The sequence below is a fragment of the Tenrec ecaudatus genome, chromosome 1 (assembly GCF_050624435.1).
Source record: "Tenrec ecaudatus isolate mTenEca1 chromosome 1, mTenEca1.hap1, whole genome shotgun sequence".
Taxonomy (NCBI): domain Eukaryota; kingdom Metazoa; phylum Chordata; class Mammalia; order Afrosoricida; family Tenrecidae; genus Tenrec; species Tenrec ecaudatus.
Genome location: NC_134530.1, coordinates 34402784 through 34425736, shown reverse-complemented (window position 1 = coordinate 34425736; position 22953 = coordinate 34402784). Strand labels below are relative to the sequence as shown.

The window sequence follows — 22953 nt, the reverse complement described above, 5'->3', positions numbered from 1 at the left end:
GTCACATGGCCACACCTGCGGCCTCCTTTCTCAAAGTGTGGTCCCGGGGACAGCGCCTGGGAGTTACAAATTCAAATTCTCAAGCTCCAGCCCAGACTGACGGAACCAGCAGCCCCAGGAGGGGTTCAGTAACCTGTGCTGCCACACCATCAGCTGGTGATGCTGCTGAGGGCTGAGGACCACTGGCCGGGGATGGGGCACAGCACATGTGTGGGAGGGCCTGGCTCTTGGTGACCACGCAGAGTAGAGCTGCACCATGGCTGGCATGCTGCCAGGATGGCTTTGGGTGCAAGAACTGAATCCCATGCTCTGTGCGGACAGGCAGCTTTGCAGAGCAGCACAGCCCAATGGCTTGTCTTTCTCATTCTCTGGACTTGAGATGCATCTCACAAGGGATGGCACAGTGTATTTTAGTGGGTGGTGCTTTTTTCCTTTCGTGGTGGGCTATAAACAAATGTCTTACCGTGGGTGAAATCCTAAATCGTATGCAATCACCCAGCTATGTTGCGTTCTCCAGGCATTGTGGCTGTGCCCGGGTGAGGGCACAAGTGGCGATGGGGGCATTATGAACCGAGCAGTGACTTAATGATGAGCCACGTGCTTTAGGATATTATTTTTCTCACTATGGTTTTTCTATGTCCGGTTTCATCAACACACTCTTCCAAAGGTTGGGAATGTCAGGTGCTATGATTGAGGGATAATCGGGGTGGGAGTGGTAGGACGAAACAAGCTTAAGGGAATGAGTCATTAATGACTTGATGCGACTTAAAGAGCAGACAATGAACCTCAGCTGTCATGCTCCCCTGGTTTCTCATAGCACTGCTGGGAGCATTTTGGGTGGGGCCTTCCCTTGGAATGACCCCTGTAGCAGCCACTGTCACCTCCACATAGTTCCCAGAGGGTTGCCCGGGGTGGGGTGGGAGGTAGGTTTCTGCCCTCTGCTGAGAGCCGCTGAGCTAGAGGAAGGTGGACATTTCCCTTGGTTCTAAGGTCAGCTTCTCAAAGAGAATTCTGGGTACTTACTTCTGATCCAAAGAGTTGCTCCTTGAGTCTACCAGCGAGGGGCAGGTGGATGAGGGCGTGAGGGTAGCACTGCTGAAACTGGACACAGAGGGGTCCCGTCCAATCGGAGAGATATCAGACAACTGGAAGCAACCCCAAAGAGGCATGTGAGGTCAGATGGAGCCATCTGCCTTTGCGGGAGGGGCTCTGACAGCTAGTGACCTTACTTTCATACAGCTGTTTCACAAGGTCACACATGGAAATAAGCCTGCAAGGAACTTGTGGCCTGAGCATCACATCAGAAATCAAGATGTTTAAAAAAGGGCACGATGGATTTTCTATGCTACTGGTTCTGCAGGTGAATGGCACAGCGCTCGATGTGCTGCCAGGTGCTGCCCTAACAGCATGGCAGACTCCCTAACCTTCTGGAGGTTACTTCTAGTGGGGAAGGCAGACGATCGATCAGGCAACCAATAAGCACTGTCCAACCGCCGAGACCGTGCGAAGATCTCAGAATCACACAGGGGGCAAGAGAGGCTGCTCTAGGGAGGTGATGTTTGAGCAGAGAGTGACCGTGATAAGGTGTGAATCATGGGACTATCTGGAAGGAGATCATTGCAGGTGAAGGCACAAGTGGGCAAGGGCAGCAAATGCAGGGGTGACTGAGCCCAAACAGGTCCAGATGGCTGCACTAGTGAATGACTCAGAAGTTGGTCAAAGCTTCCGACTGGCCCTCCCGAAGGCAGCAAATCTACGCCAGCATGCCACCAGGGACTCCACCTCACCTTCCCAGAGTATTCTGTAGGAATTACTCCTGTAGAATAATACATGGCATTCAGGGGAAAGCCAAACGGTTTCCACTGAGCAATCATTCTAAGACACTCGTAGGAATACTTTGGAAGTCAGTGTCCCGACTCTGGAGAATTGGGATAAATATTAGGGTAGAAATAGTGTAAATTCTCTAACACAGTGATGTCCTTCAAACCACCCAATCTGAGGACAGTGGTCAGGGCACCTCTGGAGAAATCCGGCACCACACGCTGGCTGAACATGGGCGCCCACGGCTCACCTTGCAATCACTGATGCTGCCATGCACCTGGCTGAATTCTCGGTTGAAGGTGTGTGTGAGAAGTCGCAGGCACTACGGAGAAAGAAGAGTGGGGGCTGAACACAGAGTTTCCGAGGCTAAAGAACCGTGTGGCAAGGGAGAGGGAAAGAGCACAGCACTGGACTCACGAGGGACAAGCGCTACCGAGGCAAACAGCACGCCTGGCATACGCCTACCAGAGTGAAACAAAACCACAACCAGGCTCACTGCCATCACGTGGGGGCCGACTCACAGCCACTCATGCTACAGCACAGGGTTGACCTGCGCGGGAGTTCCCAAGGCTGTTAAGCATCAACAGTCGTAGAAAGCCCTGCTTCTCTCCCAACAGAGTATCTACGTAAGTCAATCCCGACTCATCGTGACTCTCAGGACAGAGCAGAATGTATATGAGCAGGCAGATGCCATCTTTATCTTGCAGACTGGTAGATGGGTTTGAGCCACCGACCTTGCAATTAGCAGCAACCCAATAAGCTGCTAGGGGTCCTGCAAAATCTTCAATTCACCCTGGCGCTACTACTAAAAGGCTTGTAGATCTCAGCAAATTCTGGGTGACATTGCTTCTGAAATAAACTAAAAGCTCATTCAACTACTAAAAGAAAGTAAAGCAAAAGAAATACACAGCCCAGCTCATTTCCCTAGTCTCTTTCCGCCGGCTGTCCCCAGACCATACCCTCGAAGTTCCCCCTTCTTCCTCACATCCACTCAGCAAGGAGCGCCGGGTGCACTTCCTGAACACCTCTGACCTGCTTCTCTCCCCGAGCCCCTCTCCCCTCCCTTTCCTGGGGCCCTCTCCTCAGGTTCCACCGCAGTCTACCCACACCTCTATTATTGTCTTGACACCCACTAGTCTGCCTACTTCTTAAAGGCTGGCACTGAGTCTTATTCTACACCCAATGTTAGCACGGGCTGGACGTGCACGCCCTCAAAGAGAGCTGACGATAATGAAGAAACGGCAAGCTGAACTCCGGGTCTGCCGGTGGCAGACGGAGTCACACCTTGGTTGCCAGCTCTTTCTCTCGGTCCACCAGGCTTTCGATGTCTGCCGAGTCATAGCCACTGCTCTCACTGGGTGTGACGGCACTCTCACAGGTGGTGGTTGAGATCTGAGAGGAGATGCTGGTGGAGGTGCTGAGGGTGCCACTGCTGAGGCTGGGGGACAGTGAGTCGCTCAGGGACTTGGGGACGCTGTCACCAAGACGCTCACGCACTAGCAGGAAGTGCCGCGTTTTCTCCACCTGAGAAGAGCAAACATGCACCTCAATGAAGGCTTCAAAGAGCTATTCCAATAGTAGGGCTCCAGATACGGGGGACAACTGGGCAGTTAGCATCGACCAGGTACCCTGGGGTGTTGGAGCAGCAGCAATCTAGCTGAGAGGGATTACGGAGAGGCAGAAGAAGGGTGAGTGTGATGTGGGGCAGGAGGGAAGTAAAGGGAAACAGGAAAGATCTAGTAAGCAAAGCTAGGGATAGAGTCATAAACATAGACGTATATATATGTAAATACATTAATTCATCAAATGGAGGTATTGGCCTACGCACATATATTTATATGGCAATACATTGAGGAAGTCAATGGTCTTTGGCCTCTGGCTCAAGCCCTGACTCAACGCAAGAACATTTTGTTCTAACAACCTGGCATTCTGTGATGCTCACTGTCCCTGCATAATCGCTGGAGACAAAATGGGTGCACAAGCAAATGTGAAGAAAGCTGATGGTGCCCACTATCAAAAGAGATAGTGTCTCCGGTCTTACAGTTTTGAAGGGAAACAAGCGGCCATCTAGCAGAGAAACAAGCTCACAAGGAAGAAGCACACCAACCAGTGCACTCATGAGGTGTCGACAGGATCGGGTAACAGGCATCAAAAGACCCAAAACAAGCAAACAAACAACAAACACAACCATATTGTTGAGAATGAGAGGGGTTGTAGCAGCCACCCAAAACCCATGTGTAGACAATGGGTCAGCTAAACCCCTCATGAACAAATGGGTGTAGGGATAGCAGCAGGGTAGGGGAAGGCGGGGCGAAAAGGGGAGGAAGGGGCAACTGACCGCAATAATTGACACATAACCTCACCCGCACCCCTCCAGGGGGACAAACAGTGGACACTGAGGGAAAAGGGAGATAGCAGTTGGTGTCAGATATGAAAATAAAAATAGTTATAATTTGTCAAAGGATCATGAGGGGGGAGGGTAAAAAGGGCTGGTATCAAGGGCTTGAATAGAAAGTAAATGCTTAGAAAACAATGATGGCAACAGATGTACAAATATGTTTGATATAATTGATGCATGAATTGTTATAAGAGCTAAAAGAGCCCTAATAAAATGATATTAAAAAATAAATAAGTAAGATAGTCCGTCTCCATTGAAAACCCCCTCACAGAAGGGTCACACAGAAGGGGTGAGCCAGCCAGGGTGCAGGATAGCACTGACAAAACACACACCATTCCTCTGGTTCTTTAATGCTTCCTCCCCCCCCACTATCATGACTCGAGTTCTAGCTTACATATCTGGCTAGACCAGAGCATGTACACTGGTACAGACAGGAACTCTTGGCACAGAATCCAGGACAGATCAATCTCTTAGAACAGTAATGGGAGTGGCAATGCCATGAGGGTAGGAGAAGGTGGGGAGAGAGGGGACTGATTGCAATGATGGACATTTATAACACAGCCCCACCCCAACCCCCACACACAAAGCAGGACGAACAGCAGAAATGTGGGCAAAGGGAGGCAGTGGATTGCGTAAGATATGAACAGAATAATAATTTATAATTTATCAAGGGTTAATGAAGGGGGCTCAAGCAGAAAGAGAATGTTTTGAAAATGATGATGGCAACATATGTTCAAATGTGCTTTACACACTGGATGTATGGATTGTTATAAGAGCTATATGAGACCCCAATAAAATGATTTAAAAAAAAAGGAGAGTATAAAATAGTATGTCTCCAGGCAGGACGGCCTGGTGGCGGGTGAAGGGCTGACAGTTTGGGAGCCCCCACAGTGCCGAGTGTGCTCTGGGTCCCTGGGTCACCTCGTGGAGCAGCTCCAGCTTCTCTAACTCCCACTGGTGCTCCAGGATGAGGCTGTCTCCGCGGGGCCGCCAGCCCGCGAGGTTCTCTTCTCCCCGGACATAAGCCACCGAAGTGTCCAGGATTTTCCTTCTCCTTCTTTGCATTCCTACAAAGAGAGGAGGGCATTTTATCCCCAGGGGGGGAAAATCATTCCAGTGTTTGCTTATAATTAATGAGTGATTCCTATACATAACAATCTAAGACAATTTAGCTCCAAAACACACGGGCTTTCTTTCTTTTCTTTTTCTTTGTGCAGGGTGGGATACATTTATTCTGAGTCTGGAACATCTCACATTACAGACCAGTGCGAGCTACCAAGTGATGTATGGTAGGTGATAAGCGGGTGATCCCTGGGCTGTCTGTCCTATCACAGAGGCGGGCTCGGCAGGGACCACAGCACCCCAGCAGGTCTCCTCAGGCTCTGAGGCCACGCATGCACTGGCAGACTCCAGGGCATCCAGTATCCTGGCCCCGGCATGGGAGCCTTGTGCCAACCAGTCAGTCTGACGGCAGGCAGGAGCTCTGAAAGGGGGCCCCCAGCTGCAGCACAGGTGTTTCAAGGCCAATGGTCCTTTTGTTGGAGTTTGTGTCCCACTTGGGAGCCCCGCTGGGCAGCTTTCACCAGGCCTTTGAACTGACCCAGCAGCTTCCCCTTCCTCCTGCGGTGAGCTTGGTTCTGTTGAGGGGGATGTAGGCATGGGGGTCCAGCAGACCCTTCTTCATGTCACCCTTTGCTTTCTTGGCCAAAGGGCGATAGATGCCAGAGCCTCCAGCTTGGTACTGCGGGGGTGTCTCCAGCTCCTCGCCGGCAGCCTCCTGGCACTGCTTAAGCTTCCATGAGGTCAGCTACCTCCTCTTCCTCACCTTTTGTGTCTTCCTCTTCTCCATCTAATCTCCATCCTCCTCCTCAGGGATGATCAGCCGGCTGTCGGCACTGACCTTGAAGCTGTCCTCCTTCTTGCCGCGACCTGGCCCGGGCTGTGTGACTAGGACGCACTGGGCCACCTTGGGGTCCAAGAAGTTGAGGGGCTCATCCCCACCACCCTCTTTCAGCCACGCCTGGCTCCTCTGCTGAGCCAGCTTCCGCTGCCCCTTCTCCTAGCTCTTTTCTGTCTTCTCCTCCTTGAGTCGGCCGGAATCTCCTAGATGCTGTCACCTTTGCCCTACCTAGGCCATGGGCTTTCTTTTATTCACAGTAAAAATCATCCCTTTCCCCTAAAATAATTCTCTGAATTTCATTTAAAACTGAATTTTACATTTTAACAATAATTGTGAAGACTGCACTGCAACTTGGAACCTGTTTATGGTAATTATGCCAGGCAAATAGACCGATAAAAGTTACATATGTCAGTCAGATATCCTGCGTGCTGTGATCTAAAATACATAAAACGCACCCATATAAGTGGGGAAGGGAACACACACGCACAGTCACATGTAGAAATTCAATCAGGAGGGTAATTACAGATGCTTTTCATCTGTTCATGTCCCATTTACTTTTAAAAACATAGAAGTCACATGTAAAATGTACGTTATTTATGTTCATTTGAAAATCCTTCAAGGAGCTATGTGGACACTCTAATTAGTTGCTTCCAGGGCTTGCATTTATACTCAAATCTTACTTATGGCACCTGACTCCCTTTCCATCTGTGTTTCCTAAACAACACAGTCCAAATAGAGATTGTAAAGGTCACAGAACAATTCCAACTTAATCATTTGTCTTTCTACAGAACTTGGAGGACCAATTTTAGTTTTACAGCACCTTTAAAGTTATATTGCCAAGTTTTCTTTGAGGCAAAACTGAGGAGGATAATAATTATGAAACTTCCCAAGACAATGAACTCAAATAGTCTATAAGATTCCGTACCAGTAATATTTGTTTAGTATATTTTAAAACCATATTGCACATCATAAATAAAAAAATGCTGCAATTCTGAAAAAGGTAATTCCCACCATCACGACCATTAAGACTAACTTGTAAAAGGTACGTGGCTTCTCGACGATTTTGTATCTGCATGGAAACGAAATCACTTGGGACAGCTCTCTGTCCAGTCTGTCACTCACCACAAATGATGGGGTGGGACAACTACCATGATCCGAATTCTACCTTGCAGGACTGGATAGGGCAGAGGTTGTACACTGGTGCATATGGGAGCTGGAGGCACAGGGAATCCAGGATGGATGATACCTTCAGGACCAGGGGTGTGAGGGGTGATGCTGGGAGAGTGGAGGGTGAGTGGGTTGGAAAGGGGGGACTGATTACAAGGATCCACATGTGACCTCCTCCCTGGGAGATGGACGGCAGAGAAGTGGGGGAAGGGAGACTCCGGATAGGCCAAGATATGACAAAATAACAATCTGTGGATTATCAAGGGCTCATGAGGGTGGGGGGAGGGGGGAGCGGGGAGGGAGGGGAAAAAAAAAGAGGACCTGATGCGGAGGGCTTAAGTGGAGAGCAAATGCTTTGAGAGTGATTAGGGAAAAGAATGTACGGATGCGCTCTATTCAATTGATGTATGTATATGTGTGGATTGTGATAAGAGTTGTATGAGCCCCTAATAAAATGTAAAAAAAGAAAAAAAATGACGGGGTGGGAAAGAGTCAAGGACTCCCTCCACTTAGGGGAAGGTCAGTTTCGCCATTCCACTGGGTCTAAAATGAGCTGCCTGAGGAGCACGAACGAGAAGAGCAAGGAGTAGAAGGCATCCAAGCCCTGGTACAGATCAGTGGCTAGAGCGCAGACTGAGCAGCAGACTTCCCAGCCCACAGAGTCAGTAGAGTTGAATGCCTGTGGGTAAGAGGTGGGCTTACAGAGGAATGTGCTCTTTGGTCACTTATCAGAACTCAAGGAGCTTTGTACCCCTTGCTGGAGTTGGGCAGAGACCACGGAACCGAGCAGCTGAAAGTCAAGAGGTGTTGGCATGGCTGAGAATAAAAGAAGTAAGAGAACTGTATCTTTAACATTTCTAATCACTGACTTGTAACCTGTCAGCTTCCTTAATAAATCCCATAATCGTGAGTACTGTCTGGGTTCCAGCAGAGAAGCAGAGCGCCAGGGGAGGGACAGCGGGTGTCAGAAGAGAGACTGAAGGTGGCAGGGTCTGACCTCTGCCTGACAGGAGGTGGTGTGGTGTGGGATTCTCCTCCCACTTGCGCAGCTAGAGGAGGCAGATGTGGCTTCCGTGCCATTTCCTCGCTATCCTAAATGAGCAGACTCCCAGTTTCTGGATACAATATAACCCCCCCCCCCTGCCCAAATATATACAATGATAACTTTCACCTCCTGGACTCAAAAGAGCTTACACTTACCTGGACTACCTGTGTCTGCCATTTTGCATAAACTGAGTTCATAAATTCCAGTGACTCGATTGCTATTTGTGGAAAAACAATAAAACAATTAATTCCTTATAGCACGAACCCAGGAAAAAGCTCAATTCTCTCTACCTAAAACATCATCTGTCTCCTTTGGATGGACTGCAACCGACCTTCAAGTGTGAAACATTTCTTGTGAGTCATTGTTCCTCCTATTCGCAACTTGATAATGATATAGGCTATGAAGAACCAGTGTTCCTCGCCATCATTTGAACATAGCTGTTTCCACAGGATGAAGAAGACAGGACAACAAGCTAGGAGTGTGTAGCACAAGTGTGAAAACTGAAGAGAGAAGAAGGTGGGAGGGCACGAGAGTCTCCACTGAAATGACATGATCGATGTATAGTTCTGAGGGCTGTCAGTGGGAGGCAGGGGTACTTCAGAATCTTCGTACTGTCATATGCACTCTTACTTTTTTAAGCTAGGTGGTGATATGTAGGTATTTATTATATAATCCTTGATAGATTTTTGTACCTTAAATATGGATAATAAATCTGACAAAGAAAACCTCAATGGCAATTTGTTAGAAATAATATTAATAACCTCGTGTAAAAGAGCACTTAGTTCCTGAAAAATTGCTTTGGAGATGTTCATTACTCCATCCATCCACCAACACTTTATTAAATCCTAATACACAAGTCACAGCACCAAAGTGGCTGACAGATAGTAGGCTAACAGCAAGCCAGGGGACCCTGAAGGGTGCTGAGTCAATACTGGGCAAACAAGCAGGAAGCTAAATTTGTCTCAGGCACTTACGAGTCTGGGGATTTGGAGTAGCCACTGCCAAAGAGGTTGCGCAGAGAGCGTGGCGGTGAGATCTTGGCGTCTCGTGAGTAGAAGACCATGCAGACATCCTTGGTGATGACGGCTGGCTGAATGCAGTGATCCAGCTGGAAGCAGACAAGAACATGCCTGATGAACAGTCGGCCGAGCACACGTGACTGCGCCCGAGCCCCGTGGGCTTTGGAAAGCGAGTCTGAACTATGGGGCTACAGCCCTTCAGAGTCACCGATGGTGTCCACAACGCCACGAAACATTCCTGGCAGATGCGTTCATTGTTCTCCCCCCATAGCAGTAACAACAATTTAACCCACTGCCACAGAGTCAATTCCAACTCATAGCAAACCTAATTCAGGACAGAGGAGGACTGCTCCTTTGGGTTCCTGGCCGGTCAATCTTTACGAGAGCAGACAGCCCATGGTCAGTAGCCCAATGCTTAGTAGCAAATGTTTGCTGAATATTTACTATATGCCAAGCATGGCTCCAAAACCTCTTCCATGACCTCTCAACAACCTTTTAAGGTAAATGCTATTAGTCGCCTCTTTTAACAGATGTGGAAACCGAGACACAGAGAGATGAAGGAACTTGTCCAAGGGCACACCAGTAGCCAATAGCAGGTCAGAGATTTCAATTCAGACAGGCTGGTTCGAGTATGTGCTGTTCACCACTATCAGCCTCTGTCTGTAACTTCTCATAGCAGTAACAGGAAGCCCAAGGAACAAAATCAAATACACGGACACCGAGTAAGGCACTGCTTAAAAACAACTGGGTAGAAGAGGGAAAGTAAAGGGAAGGCACAGAACACAGGCAGTATTCAGAGGTGAAAGCATCACAACAAAGGCCCCTATCAAACAAGAACTCAGCACCGCCACCCCACCGCTAGAAAAAGGGCAGGGGAAAGCCCACTGTCACCAGCAGAAAGGAATACAGGGTAGAAACACATGAAACCCAAACCAGAAAAATGAGCGAATACATGATCCTTAAAAAGACGACATTCTTTGAAGAATAGGGATTAAGTTATAAAACCCACACACTAGCATCCAGGAGAACTGCCCCACGGGGTTTCCAAGGTGGTAATCTTTAGGAAAGCAGATTGTCCCATTTTTCCCCAGTGGAGAGTTTGGTGGGCTTCAACCACTGACCTTTCCACTAGCAGCAGAGTGCTTTAACCCCCGTATCACCAGGGCTCTTACGCTACAAACACTAATGCTAGAGTAAAAGCCATGTGCCTCCCACGGTTAAACAGAGAACAGGACCAGACCTACTGGATTCAGAACAGTCAGCGTGCGAAGTATGCAAGTTCGTGACTTCAGAATGGTGGGGAGTAAAAGAGGCCAAGACAAGCCTCCCATATCATTTCACAGCAACTGAGGGCCTGGCCCCCCGTGTGCTGCTAACCACAGTCAGTGGTGTCCTTCTGCTTCTGTCAAGGTTCCAAGTCTCCGAAACCCAAAGGGGTCTCCTACTCAGTCCTCTGGGGCTGCTCTGAGTGGCCCCCGACTCCACAGCAGTGGGTTTGGTCTGGAGTTTGGCAGTCCTGAGGCGCCTCACCTCTAGGTAGGCTGACAAGGTCATGTAGATCTTTTCTCCGTAAGGTGTCACCCGGTTCAGAAGGAGGGAGTTATGGAGGGAGCTGTCCCATACGGCCTCAAATCGGTAGAAGGTCCTAAGGCGGGAAAGGTAAGAGGGCGTTAGCCAGAAGAACTGTCCTAGGTCTAGGTATTGTCACAGAGTCGTGCACAAGCCAACACTCTAAACCTGCCGCTCCCCGGAGAAAAAAGTAGCCCCTTTCGCCTGCCCCAGCCACCAACCATCAAGGAGCACTTAGCGGTGCTAACTTTGGACAACCGTGCCTCAGCCTACACAAATGACATCAGTGAACTTAATCGAAGTTTAGGATGAAAGGGTGAGCGTGGCTAGGAACTGCAAGCAGAGAGTCTGTCAGTCAGTAATGAGAACAGGACGCAAAGGCGCGTAGCAAGTCTGAAGTTTCGTCTTCTTCTTGTGAGGGGCTTGAGTGCCGTAAAGCCTAGTTCTGCTGAGCTACAGAATGTGAGCACGAACGGGGGAAACAGGCAGAGAAAGTTCATGACAGAGGGCTTTGTTTTACATGAAAGAAGCAGTTTTTCTTAGCTAATGTTCCAGGAAAAGAAAGTGATTTTTTTTAACACCATAGCCAGACAATCTTACTATTTATTAATATTTCAAAATTCCACTTGAAAATCAATCTTACATTTAAATAACTGAAGTTTAAACTCTTCTGGTAACGTTGTTCTGATACATATATGTGTTCTCTCACTGGTAAAACACTGCAAACTTTGTGAGATGCTCCAGTGCTGATACCCTTACGTACACCAGAGGGAACACCACTCTCACCAAGGTGGCCATGCTTGAGGCCATGCTGGTGGTCACTGCGTCAATCCACCTCCTCGAGGGGCCTCCTCTTTTTCACTGAGCCTTCCTCCTAGAGACTGGTCTCAGCTGGCAATGTGCCCAAACTATGTGTCTTGCCACCCTCGTTTCTAAGGAGCATTCTGGCTGTACTTCTTCCAACACAGATGTATTGGTCCTTCCGGCCGTGCCTCATACTTGCACTAATCTTTGCCATCAGTTCTTCTAGATGACCTTAAACCTTCCAGTCCCTCCAGGCTCTGCTGAGACTGACGGAAATCGATAGCAGCATTCTGCAGATCAACTCAAGGGCCCTTGATATGATGTGGCTTCCACAAGTGTATAGAAAAAATTCATTGTCTTTTCATTCAATTTCTCCATGAACTTTGTGAAGCTCTCCCATACAGCCATAAAGCCTTGTTTAGATCAAAGCTTCATTTTATTAAGCAGGTGACACATAACTTTAGTACTTATGAGAGCACCGGCCCTCACAGAACTGCTTCTTGCCTCTGTCCTGTGTCGGGCTACCTTGGCCCATCACAGGGCCGAACCCAGGTATGCTGAAGCATCATGGGGCTCCTTCTAGGAGGGGCACTGACGACACTGGTGGCGCCCGGTCCAAAGCCTTGTGAAAGCGGCCTGCAATGTGGGTACCCCCACACCATCACTTCAGTCGCCTCCTCATGCTGCTGCTTAGGTCTGTCTCATGACTCTGGCTCTTTTTACTGAAACCAATTTTTGTAAGAAAGTCCCACCACACTTTTGTCTTCAGCTTAAATTATCACACTGATGGCAGAGAAAAGACCCTGGAAAAAATGTGACCAACATGAAGGAAAATGACGTGAATTCTGGATTTCACTAAAGTGTTCTTGGGGGAAATTATTTTAGCAGAGGCAGTACATAGTTTTGGAATACTCTCAAAAGGTAATGATTCTTGAGAGCTGGTTTTAAGAAACAAAACCCAAACTGGTGGAATGCTGATTGAATCAGGTTTGGCAATAGAATTCAGGGTGAAAAATAGGGCTGAACCCTAAATGGCTGTTAGGTAGTCCGGAGATGAGTGGGAATTTCTCAAGATTCTGAGAACAGCTCCAGTATCAATAGACACACAGGTTTCTAGAATAACCTGGTACAATACTTTACCCTGAACTTGTTAATTCCAAAAAAGTAAAAAACACAACTTCTCCCATGAGTCATCCGTGATGGAGCCTCTAGAACAGTGGTTCCCAACCTTACTCGTGCCTCGACCCTTTCACAGTTCCTCATGTGGTGGGGCCCCCCCAACCGTAACATTATTTTTGTTGCTACTTCATCACTGTCATTTTGCTACTGTTATGAATTGGACAACCCCTGTGAAAGGGTCCTTCGACTGCCAAAGGGGTCGCGACCCACATGTTGAGAACTGCAGCTCCATAGGGTGTTGATCAGGAAGAAGCCTGGCAATGGGGCTGGGAGCACGTCCCGATTACCGCACACACCCATTACATCAGTGACCCCAGTCACAAGTCTAGTAAGTCAGCCGGACTAACCATGTCTTTACCAATGTTTACTAATATTCAGTTAACATTTTAGACTTCATGTTACCTATCACTTTGTTCAGTTTCCTTTCCAAAATAAGATGATGAGAAATGGGGAAAAGACCCCCTTCACTTTGTACCCACAGTTTTTTTTTTGTTTCATTCTAGAAAAAGACAGTAAAGTAAAACCAATCACCCTGGACAGTAGAAAGAAAAATCCCTTCAACAATATTTCTCACAGACTTCCATACCCAAATAGCTGGGCCCCCACCACTGCACAGGGCCCAGCATAACTATGCAAAGCTATAAAGGTTCTGAAGCTTTTGCCTTAGCAAGGACAAAGGAGAAAAAACACCTGAGGCACTGTATGAAGAGGAGGGAGGAACATTCCACTTTGTAATGTGGATGAAGAAAATTGGGGGAAGGAGTTAGATAAAGTGAGCAACTTTAGTTAGTGAATGGAATGGAAAATAACTTAGAACTCTGCAAATCATCTAAGAAGCTTCTTAGATGTACATACACCGAGAGCCCCAGAGCATAAAGGAGGAATGTCTTATTGTGACAGAATAAGGTATTGCTCTATTCTAGGTACAGCTTAGGTTTGCGTGGGGGAAAAACCATGAAATAAAAATGCCAAGAATCAAAGCAACGTAAGACACAAAGCAGTCTGATAAACTGGAATCTATATGTGCAAAAAAGCAAACAGAAAGTACCTAGGAATATCCTTATCAAGAAAGAGCCTGAAAAACATAGAAAAGGCTTTTGTTAGCACAGCAAAAATAAATTTTAAAAGGGCAGAGAGAGAAAAGCAGAAAATAAAATATATAAAAAAGACACATCTGCTGATAAGCAAAGTGATTTCACACGGACAATCAACATGGGACGTTTGATACCGAGCATACAATGGCCTGGGTTTCTCTCCAGACATTCAGTTAAGAAAAGTGCCGGGCATGACCACCTGTGGCATTCCTTTTGAAAGCACTTGGTATTGGCAGTGTCGGGAGGTTGCCGTGGAGTTAGGGAAAGTCCAGCTGAGGTCCTGAAGAAAGGAGCACGGCCCTTGTCAATTACATGCCACTGTCAGGCGGTCACAGCCAGCTTCTAGCACAGCGACGGAGCACCCAAATGGGACTTCTGGGAGTACAAGTAGAACCATACCCCTTATAGAAGCCCTGCTCCAAACTCCATTCAGCATTAACCAATGCTCTCCACAGCCGGTACACAGAGACTGCTGTCTGGGCCTCATGAAGCCGCTCACTCAGAGGCCTGGAGGGCTCTTCTCTCACAGGCCCAGTTAATTCGCTCCAGAGAGCAGAGCTGCATGTAGATCATGCATCAGCTAGATTTGGTCCCAGACCTGGATATACCAGTTGTTATTTATAATTATCCAATTAAAATGAGGGAAATCAATGAAACAGGAGGGCTGAAAGAATCAATGGAATGCTTCTATGGAAATCGTTTTAAAAACATTCAATAATGGTGGTGGTTTAAAAAACAGTGATTAAATTAAAAGCCGGTGAAATAAAAGGGAAAACTAAAAAGTTTAGAGAATTTTGTGCTTAAATTTTCTTCATAGATTACCAATTCTTACTCTGCCAAACTGAAAATTGTACATGAGAAACTATGGGTGTGGTTTTGCAAGTAAAACAGTAAGAAATCCAATACATGAGCCTATAATTAAAGAAAAGGCCTTGGCCAGATACTAGAACTTGACTAATTAAAGAACACAATACAGTCTAAATTAAAGCCAAAATAGTTAAGGTGTGCATTTTTAATTATTCTATTTTTAAAGTGAACAATAATCTCCTACCACAAAAGAATAAATTCATCATACCCTACAGCAAGTATCGTGAATGGACTGAGAAATAATCTGAGGCTGGGCATAACTCAAAGTTGGATATTCCAAGGTCACATGAATGTAGTCAAGGTTAGCACACCCAGCATTTCAATCACACACTTTCCTTCTCCAGGTATTTTGCGAAGAACCCTAGGGAAACTTAAGATACATTTCTCATGGTTGCAAAGGAAGTATGGCAATGAATTCCAAATGGACATCTGTCTGGCAGAGGAGAGAGAGGTGGATGGGGTTCTTGCTGATTTCGGAGAAATGAGTTTGTTCAAGATTCTGCCCAAGTGTAGTCCAGGGAGGACCCAAGCCCTCTTCGTGATCTCCTCCACTCCTCCAGCTCCCTGCCCACAGCACCCTGCTCACACTCCTTCCTCACTTTGTTTACATGTGTCCAGAGAAGTTAGTTCCTTTTCCCTCCTTCTGAGGTGAAACCATGACACAAGGAAACAATGGAAAGGAATTAATCCTGGCTCATAGTTGCCTTTAATTCTGATTCTGCTCATTGTCTTTATTTTTCCTCTGCCTCTTGTGAGCAAATTTTTCAGGAGCAGATAGAGCAAAGAAATACAAAATAAAAACAAATCCCCAACCCCCTGCCACTGAGTTGATTCCAACGTGTAGCACCCTTTGTGGGGTTTCCAAGTATAGAAGTCTTTGGGAAGCAGATAGCCTCATCTTTCTCCTGCGGAGCAGCTGGTGGGTTTGAACCAATGACCTGTGACTTGCAGTCCAATGTTTACCAGACAGAGCCACCAGGGCTCCTTAAATGGAAAGTTCTAGGGGAGAAGCCCAGGAAACGGGGTTGTGGGAAGACAGTACTGCAAGTCCGCAGTAGACACTGCCACTCCTGTTTCTCAGCCCTCACCATGTAGAGATGGAGCCTACAACACATGTGACCCAGCTCCTTTCCGGGGTAAAATGCCTATGTACTTTATGCTTTCTCTCTCATTAATGTACTAAATGGAAAATTTTATGGTATACTAATTTTTTAGAATTTAAAAATAAAATTAATTCCTTAGAGTAGCCAGGCTTAGAAAAGCTAACATGAATTCATCATCTTTATGCATAAATGAACTAGCCTCATGAGCAGAGGCTTCACGATGCCTGGGTGGACTCCCAGGAGTGCAGTCCCTTTCTCCACAGCAACCATCTCCCAGGACACCTTTAGTCTCAGTCATACTTTACGTGCACGTTTAAGCCCTGAGGTAGCATCATGCTGCATCTTCTAGACTGGCTGTCTATCTATTACGAGTACAGTTCCTCAAACTCTACAAAGGTTAAGCATTTCCAGTTTATAAGGTTAGGTGGTCCCAAATATAAATACAGCTCCATTTAGCTATTTTATTTTTGGAGAGGGGTGGGCAGGGGAAGAGACAGGAGATTTTGAAGGGAGAAGAGTATTAGTCTCTGCCTGTGAACCAGGAGTCACTGGTGAATACGGCATCTAATGGAACAGCAGCTGACCCAACACTCCTTTAGGGACCTCACCTGCTGGAGTTATGGGATGACTTTAGGTACTTGGCAGAGATAATATTTAGGGAGAGGATGGCATCAATTGCAACTTCATCCACCTCAGCCTTATTTCTAACCCGGCCTAAAAGAGAGAATTAAAAAAAAATTAGAATATAGGCACATTTAAAAGCAAAACTTAAATTAAGTCTCAAACAAGCTTTTGTAGCTTGGTATGACCACAGGTTCTAGGAAGGCCATTGGGTTTATCACAGATCCCTCACTCTGCTCCATATTGTTCAGGTCCCACAGTTAGTCAATTGTGAAATTATCAGATCTTTGCTCAAACAGTTCCTCTTATTTATCCAATATTGCAATTCAACGTTCATTTCCAATATCACCTGTCTTTCTCACAGTGATCTTCAATCTGAAGTAATTAGCTACTCCATTGGTCTTTCTGCTGTTCACATCTTCCGCTTTCTAGTCCAGCCAATGCTCACCTTATAGAAACTTCTTAACCCACATATTTCTTTTTTTTTTTTTTAAACTTGGTGTGTGTTTTTAAAATCATTTTATTGGGGGCTCATACAAGTCTTGTCACACCCATCAATTCATCCATCCATTGTGTCAAGCACATTTGTACATTTGTTGCCATCATCATTCTCAAAATATTTGCTTTCTACTTGTACCCTTCATATCAGTTCCTCATTTTTCCCCTCCCTCTTGAACCCTTGATAATTTACAAATTATTATTATTTTGCCATGTCTTACACTGTCCGATGTCTCCCTTCACCCATTTTTCTATTGTCCGTCCCCCAGGGAGGGGATTATATATAGATCCTTGTAATCGGTTCCCCCTTTCTACCCCATCTTCCCTCCACCCTCCAGGTATTGCCACTCTCACAACTGGCCCTGAAGGGATCATCCGTCCTGGATTCCCTGTGTTTCCAGTTCCTATCTGTACCAATGTGCATCCTCTGGTCTAGCCAGATTTGTAAAGTAGAATTGGGATCATGATAGTGGAGGGGAGGAAGCATTTAAGAACAAGAGGAAAGTTGTATGTTTCATCGTTGCTACCCTGCATGCTGACTGGCTCGTCAACTCCCTGTGACTCTTCTGTAAGGGGATGTCCAGTTGTCTGTGGCTTTTTTCCCCCTTTGATGCCTGATATCTGATCCCTTCGACACCTTGTGATCACACTGGTTGGTGTGCTTCTTCCACGTGGGCTTTATTGCTTCTGAGTTAGATGGCCGCTTATTTACCTTCCAGCCTTTAAGACCCCAGATGCTATGTCTTTTGATAGCTGGGCAACATCAACTTTCTTCACCACATTTGCTTATGCACCCGCTTTTACTTCAGCGATCGTGTCAGGAAGGTGAGCATCATGGAATGCCAGTTTAATAGAACAAAGTGTTCTTGCATTGAGGAGTATTTGAGTGGAAGCCCAATGTATATCTGCGACCTTAATACTAAACCTATAAATATATGCACATAGATCTATTTCCCCATCCTCATACATAAATATATTTACATATGAACATGCCTGTATTTAGACCTCTATAAATGCCCTTTGCCTCCTAGTTCTTTCCTCTATTTCTTTTTACTTTCCTTTTGTCCCACTATCATGCTCAGCCTTCATTTGGATTTCAGCAATTCCTCTCAGTTACATTGCCCTTGATCAAGCCCTAGCAGGTCTCTTACACCCTCGTTGCCACCGAGTTTGGATCACTTGTTTCCTCACATATGAAGTGGGAATAACAATTCTCTAAGCACACACATACATGCACATACTGTGGATCGAAGAGAACAACATAGTTTTAGAAGCGCAGTCGGGGTTTTTGCGAGAAGCCTTACCAACTGCTGTCTTCACATCCTGTGCTGCCTTTTCTGATCTCTTCTGTTTTATAGATTAATGTTCAATAGGAAAATAATTCTTTAAAAAGTCTTAAAAACTTCTGTCCTAGAGAGAGCATAATCTCCCTTCTAGGGATCCTTAGAATTCAGAAGGTCCATGAGCGTGGATGTGGAAAAGAAGTAACTACATCTTTATTTCCATGACCCCTAACTGACACTTGGCATTTCCTTCCATGACGAAGGACTCACAGCGTGTAGAATTAGCAGTAGCATCTGTACCTCTGACTCAGGAGAAATCAGGGGTGACTGTTAATGTCCCACATCTTTACACTCGTCACTTCTTCGACATTATAGGAATTAGCCCTGCGGCTATACCCGATATTTATGAGCCACAAAGTAGTGTTTATGTTATCAGTTTCACACTTCAATAATATCTCAATATTGTCTTTTATTTAAGAGTACTGAATTACGAGTACTAAGTATTTTCTGACTTGAAAAACTTAATCCCTGATTTAGAGGATCATTCTAAAGCTTGTACTGCGGAGCCAGTACAAGCTGCTCTGCTCTCATTATGTTTTATTAATTTCTCCACTCTGGCCACGCTGTGCTTTCCTATCTGGAAAATAATAAAACTAAACAAAACAAAAATCCCTAGATTTTTACTGAATCTATTAAGATCCTTTCCCACAAAACAAATCCAGCCTTCCTTGGCCATTTGCCACTCTTAGCACAGGCTTTCCTTACTGGCCCTCATTTTGGTACTTGTAATGGTTTATTTTGAGTTAATTTGAGATGTTGGCCTGGTGAGGCTATAATTCTCCATGGTTTGGCCAGACATTAGACTAGCTGGTGAGCCGTGAAGTGATGTAATTGAATGTAATGTAAGTGGTTAGACAGCGGTAGCATCATGGGATCGGGCGTGATCAACTAATCAGTTTAAAGCAAAGTTTCCTTAGGGAAACTGGCCACTAGAATATAACTGTAGGTATACTGACAGATAGAAACATTCTTTGAGAGTTACTGGGTTAGGTGAAAGGAAAAGCAATGCAGTCAGGAGGAGGCAATCTGGACAAGGCTAAGGCAAAAGATGACACTGGGCGGTACGCAAGGATGAAAGGCAACGCCTGGAAATATCATTCACACACACAACCCTGCAATCTCAGACAATAATCTACTGTGGATACAAAGGTAGATGTGTAAGCTGAACAGGTGTGCAATGACATGGGAGTACACCCATGAACATGGTGTTTGGCAGACAATATTTCAACACGCTTTTGCACAAACATATCGAGGTATATGAGGGTAAGTCAAAAAGTATTGCTAACACATCACTGAAACCTTTACCAGACAAACATATCTAAACGTGGAACGTTTGCCTCTTGCCATATCCTCCAGCTAGGTCTATGCACCTCTGGAAGCAGTGTGTCTGTGTCGCCAACACTTCCCTGAATATTTCTGTACTCTTCGATTTGTTCACCCCACACCAAGCCACAGGGTTGCCACCCTCAAGGGACTCGAATCATGCGACTTTTACATGTTGTTTGAATTGGGGACTGAAAAGAAGTCTGAAGAAACAAGATCAGAGCTGTAGGGTGAATGGGATAAGGTTTCCCAACACAATTCTGATAGGAATGCGCAGGTCTACCACTGCCATGGGAACAACATGCCTTGTGGCAGCTTTCCTAGTCTTTTTCTCACCATGTGTTTGTCAATTTTCTTAAGACTTCTTCATAGTAAGTCCTACAACTGTCCTGTGTCCTTGGAGAAAATCTACCAAAACAGTCCTGGAGTCCCAGAAGGCAATCACCACAGTCTTCTGAGCTGACACCTGTGCCTCAAATTCAACTGACCTATCGCTCCCCTCAGAAGCCACTTTTTTGATTGAATCTATTTTTGAAAGCTCCCTAATGAGACTACGATAAATATATCACCGAGAGAACTTGTCTGTAGCTACCCCACTGATAGTAGAGACATGCTTGTTTACATGTTTGTACCCAAATTGGAATAAACTCACGCATGTATGAACTAGCCACCTCTGTAGCAATACTTTTTGACTTATCTTTGTAATGGTAGTTATGTAAACGGTTTACTGAGTCATAAGCAAACACTTTAAAGGTCCAAGCCACTGGGCCTGAAGGCTTGGGACCATTGCTTTGGCAGACTTCTAGGTCAAATGGCATAACACAGCCCACACAGACAATCTTCTATCTGCTACTTTGGAGTAGTGGCTGGGGTCTTAAAACTGTGTGAGCAGCGATAGCTAAGCTACAATTGGTCCAGTCACATCCAGGACAACAAGTACTGAAGAAAATCAAAGGCTCCAGGATACAATTAATCCAAAAAATGAACGGACCAAATGAAATACAACCTCCACTGGCCTGGGAGCAGAAGAACTAGTTGGTGTTCTCCACAATGACTACTCTGATCTGGATCACAATACAAACTTATTGGTCTGCTAAAGGTTGGTGGAGCCTCAAGACTATGGCCCATAGGCACCCTTCACACCTATACGTGAGCCCACTCTCTCCTCAGCTAAACCATACAGGCTTACAACGGGAAACCTAACTCCATGAGGACTGTGCTCAAAACAATCAACCTTAGAAAGAAAAAGAGCCGCAGGTCTGCTTGGTAAAGATGGGCTAAGGAAAACTGGGAAGTCTGGGAAGACGTGGGAGGAGTGCTGTTACATTGAGGGGAGTGAAATGAATGTCACAACATATAATGTATATAAATGGTTGAATGAGAAACTAATATGCTCTTATGCTCTGTAAACTTTCTCCTAAACCAAAATAAAATGCTTTAAAAACGTGTGTGTGTGTGTGTGTGTGTGTGTGAACATTCTGGCAGAATCTTCTCTTTTAATCCTGCACTTCCCTCATCACCTGGCCGATGGATCTTGGGACCTAAACTTGCAGAAGTTTCCAGTGGTTGCTTGGCTTCTGGATCTTGGAAGAGCCAGCAGAAGTTTCTGGCCTGCCACCTCACCTATCAATTTTGGACCTGCCAGACCCACAAATGCATGAGCTAATTCCTTGAAATATATTTTTCTCTTTCTATCAATATTTATATTTAGATGTAACTCTAAACCAGACACTGCCACTGAGTCACTGCCGACTCTAGGGCAGGGTAGAGCTGCCCTGTGGGTTTCCAAGGCAGCTAGCAGCCCAACTTGCAACTACTATGTCTCCAGGGCTGCTTATATACCTCGCTGGTTTTGCTGCTCTAGAGAACTCAAACTAAGGAGGCACTTAATCATGCATCAACTTGCTTTGCATATACATGAGATCTCCCCAAATAAACTTTAATTGGACAATGAGCAGGAACTTCTTGTATGCCATCACACAGGCTCTAGCACAGCTGTACCACACTATTTGAGTAAAGTGATGCTGGTGGAGTAACCTATCTACTAATGATAGGCGTCGAAAAGAGTGTGGGGGGAAGCATGTTCAGACCCAGATACATGCCCCCTCCCAGGGGGATGGCCAACAGAAAAGTGGGTGAAGGGAGACATTGGCCAGTGTAAGACATGAAAAAATACTAATAATTTATAAATTATCAAGGGTTCATGAGGGAGGGGAAAAAATAAGGAGCTCATACCAAGGTTTCAAGTAGAAAGAAAACGTTTTGAAAATGATGATGGCAACATATGTACAAATACACTTGACACAGTGGATGGATGGATTGTGATGAGAGCTGTACGAGCCCCCAATAAGATGATAAAAAACAAACCAGATACATGCTCCACAGTCCATGTTCTCAAGTGCAGGTTCCACACACTTCCAGTACCCCAGAGAGAAAATGACATCTCTAAAATTCCCGGCTGTTTCACCAGCCAGGGAAGGTACTCACCGACCACCAGCTCACGGACATCTTTCCAGTGGAGCTCACTCCCCTTCTCGTGGATGATGGTCATTGTGACCCTCCGCTGGATGCCCTAGGTAATGAAGTTGGGTGCAGTTTAGCGGTGGCAATCTACCAGTTTCTCTTGTTTTTGTGTTTGGGACTTTCTGGTGGATAGACATTGGGCCATGGGCAGAAGAGAAGGGTATGGAGAGAGATGGGTAATGCTGTCCACCCTGTTATTATACGCAAAAGGAAAGGCGGCAGGGCCAAGTTCTGAGACGGCTTTGAGGTCAGACGTTCAGGTTGTATGTTCCAGAGCATAAGGCCCACCTGGGATAAGTCGTTCTCAGCACTGGCTGAATGTACTTTTGGTTACCAAACAGGTAACCACGTTTTCAGTCTACTGAAATCTTTCCCTTCTCTCCTCATTAAGGACTCGTGTTTGTGATGAGAGTCGTACAAGCCCCCAATAAAATGATATTTCAAAAGGGAACTTTCAGCTGTGGAAGCACCAAGCTTCCAAATATCAATAAAGTGGCACAGAAGTGGCACAAATTGTAACAACTGAATGGAAAAAAACCAAACAAACATTTCTTTCAAAACAACTCTTCTAAAACATTTACATATAAAGCAATAGATAACAATATGTGTAAGTAATAATCGGAGGAAGACACAATCACACACACACAGAGAAAAGGACAGGCTAATAGGGCAATAGCCC

At 45.9% G+C, this 22953-nt stretch overlaps 1 protein-coding gene across 3 annotated transcripts in view; it reads right to left on the bottom strand.

The window, feature by feature from the left end:
- KIF1B (kinesin family member 1B) overlaps nucleotides 1–22953 on the bottom strand; it is a 165470-nt gene that overhangs the window by 5218 nt on the left and 137299 nt on the right. For all 3 annotated transcript variants that reach the window (XM_075550795.1, XM_075550804.1, XM_075550800.1), the window contains 9 exons: nucleotides 22239–22323; nucleotides 16575–16680; nucleotides 10881–10995; nucleotides 9306–9439; nucleotides 8487–8548; nucleotides 5141–5286; nucleotides 3106–3345; nucleotides 2072–2143; nucleotides 1024–1145 (listed from right to left, as the gene is read on the bottom strand). In XM_075550795.1, the coding sequence (XP_075406910.1) occupies nucleotides 1024–1145; nucleotides 2072–2143; nucleotides 3106–3345; nucleotides 5141–5286; nucleotides 8487–8548; nucleotides 9306–9439; nucleotides 10881–10995; nucleotides 16575–16680; nucleotides 22239–22323 (1082 nt within the window). The remainder of the gene's footprint in view (nucleotides 1–1023; nucleotides 1146–2071; nucleotides 2144–3105; nucleotides 3346–5140; nucleotides 5287–8486; nucleotides 8549–9305; nucleotides 9440–10880; nucleotides 10996–16574; nucleotides 16681–22238; nucleotides 22324–22953) is intronic.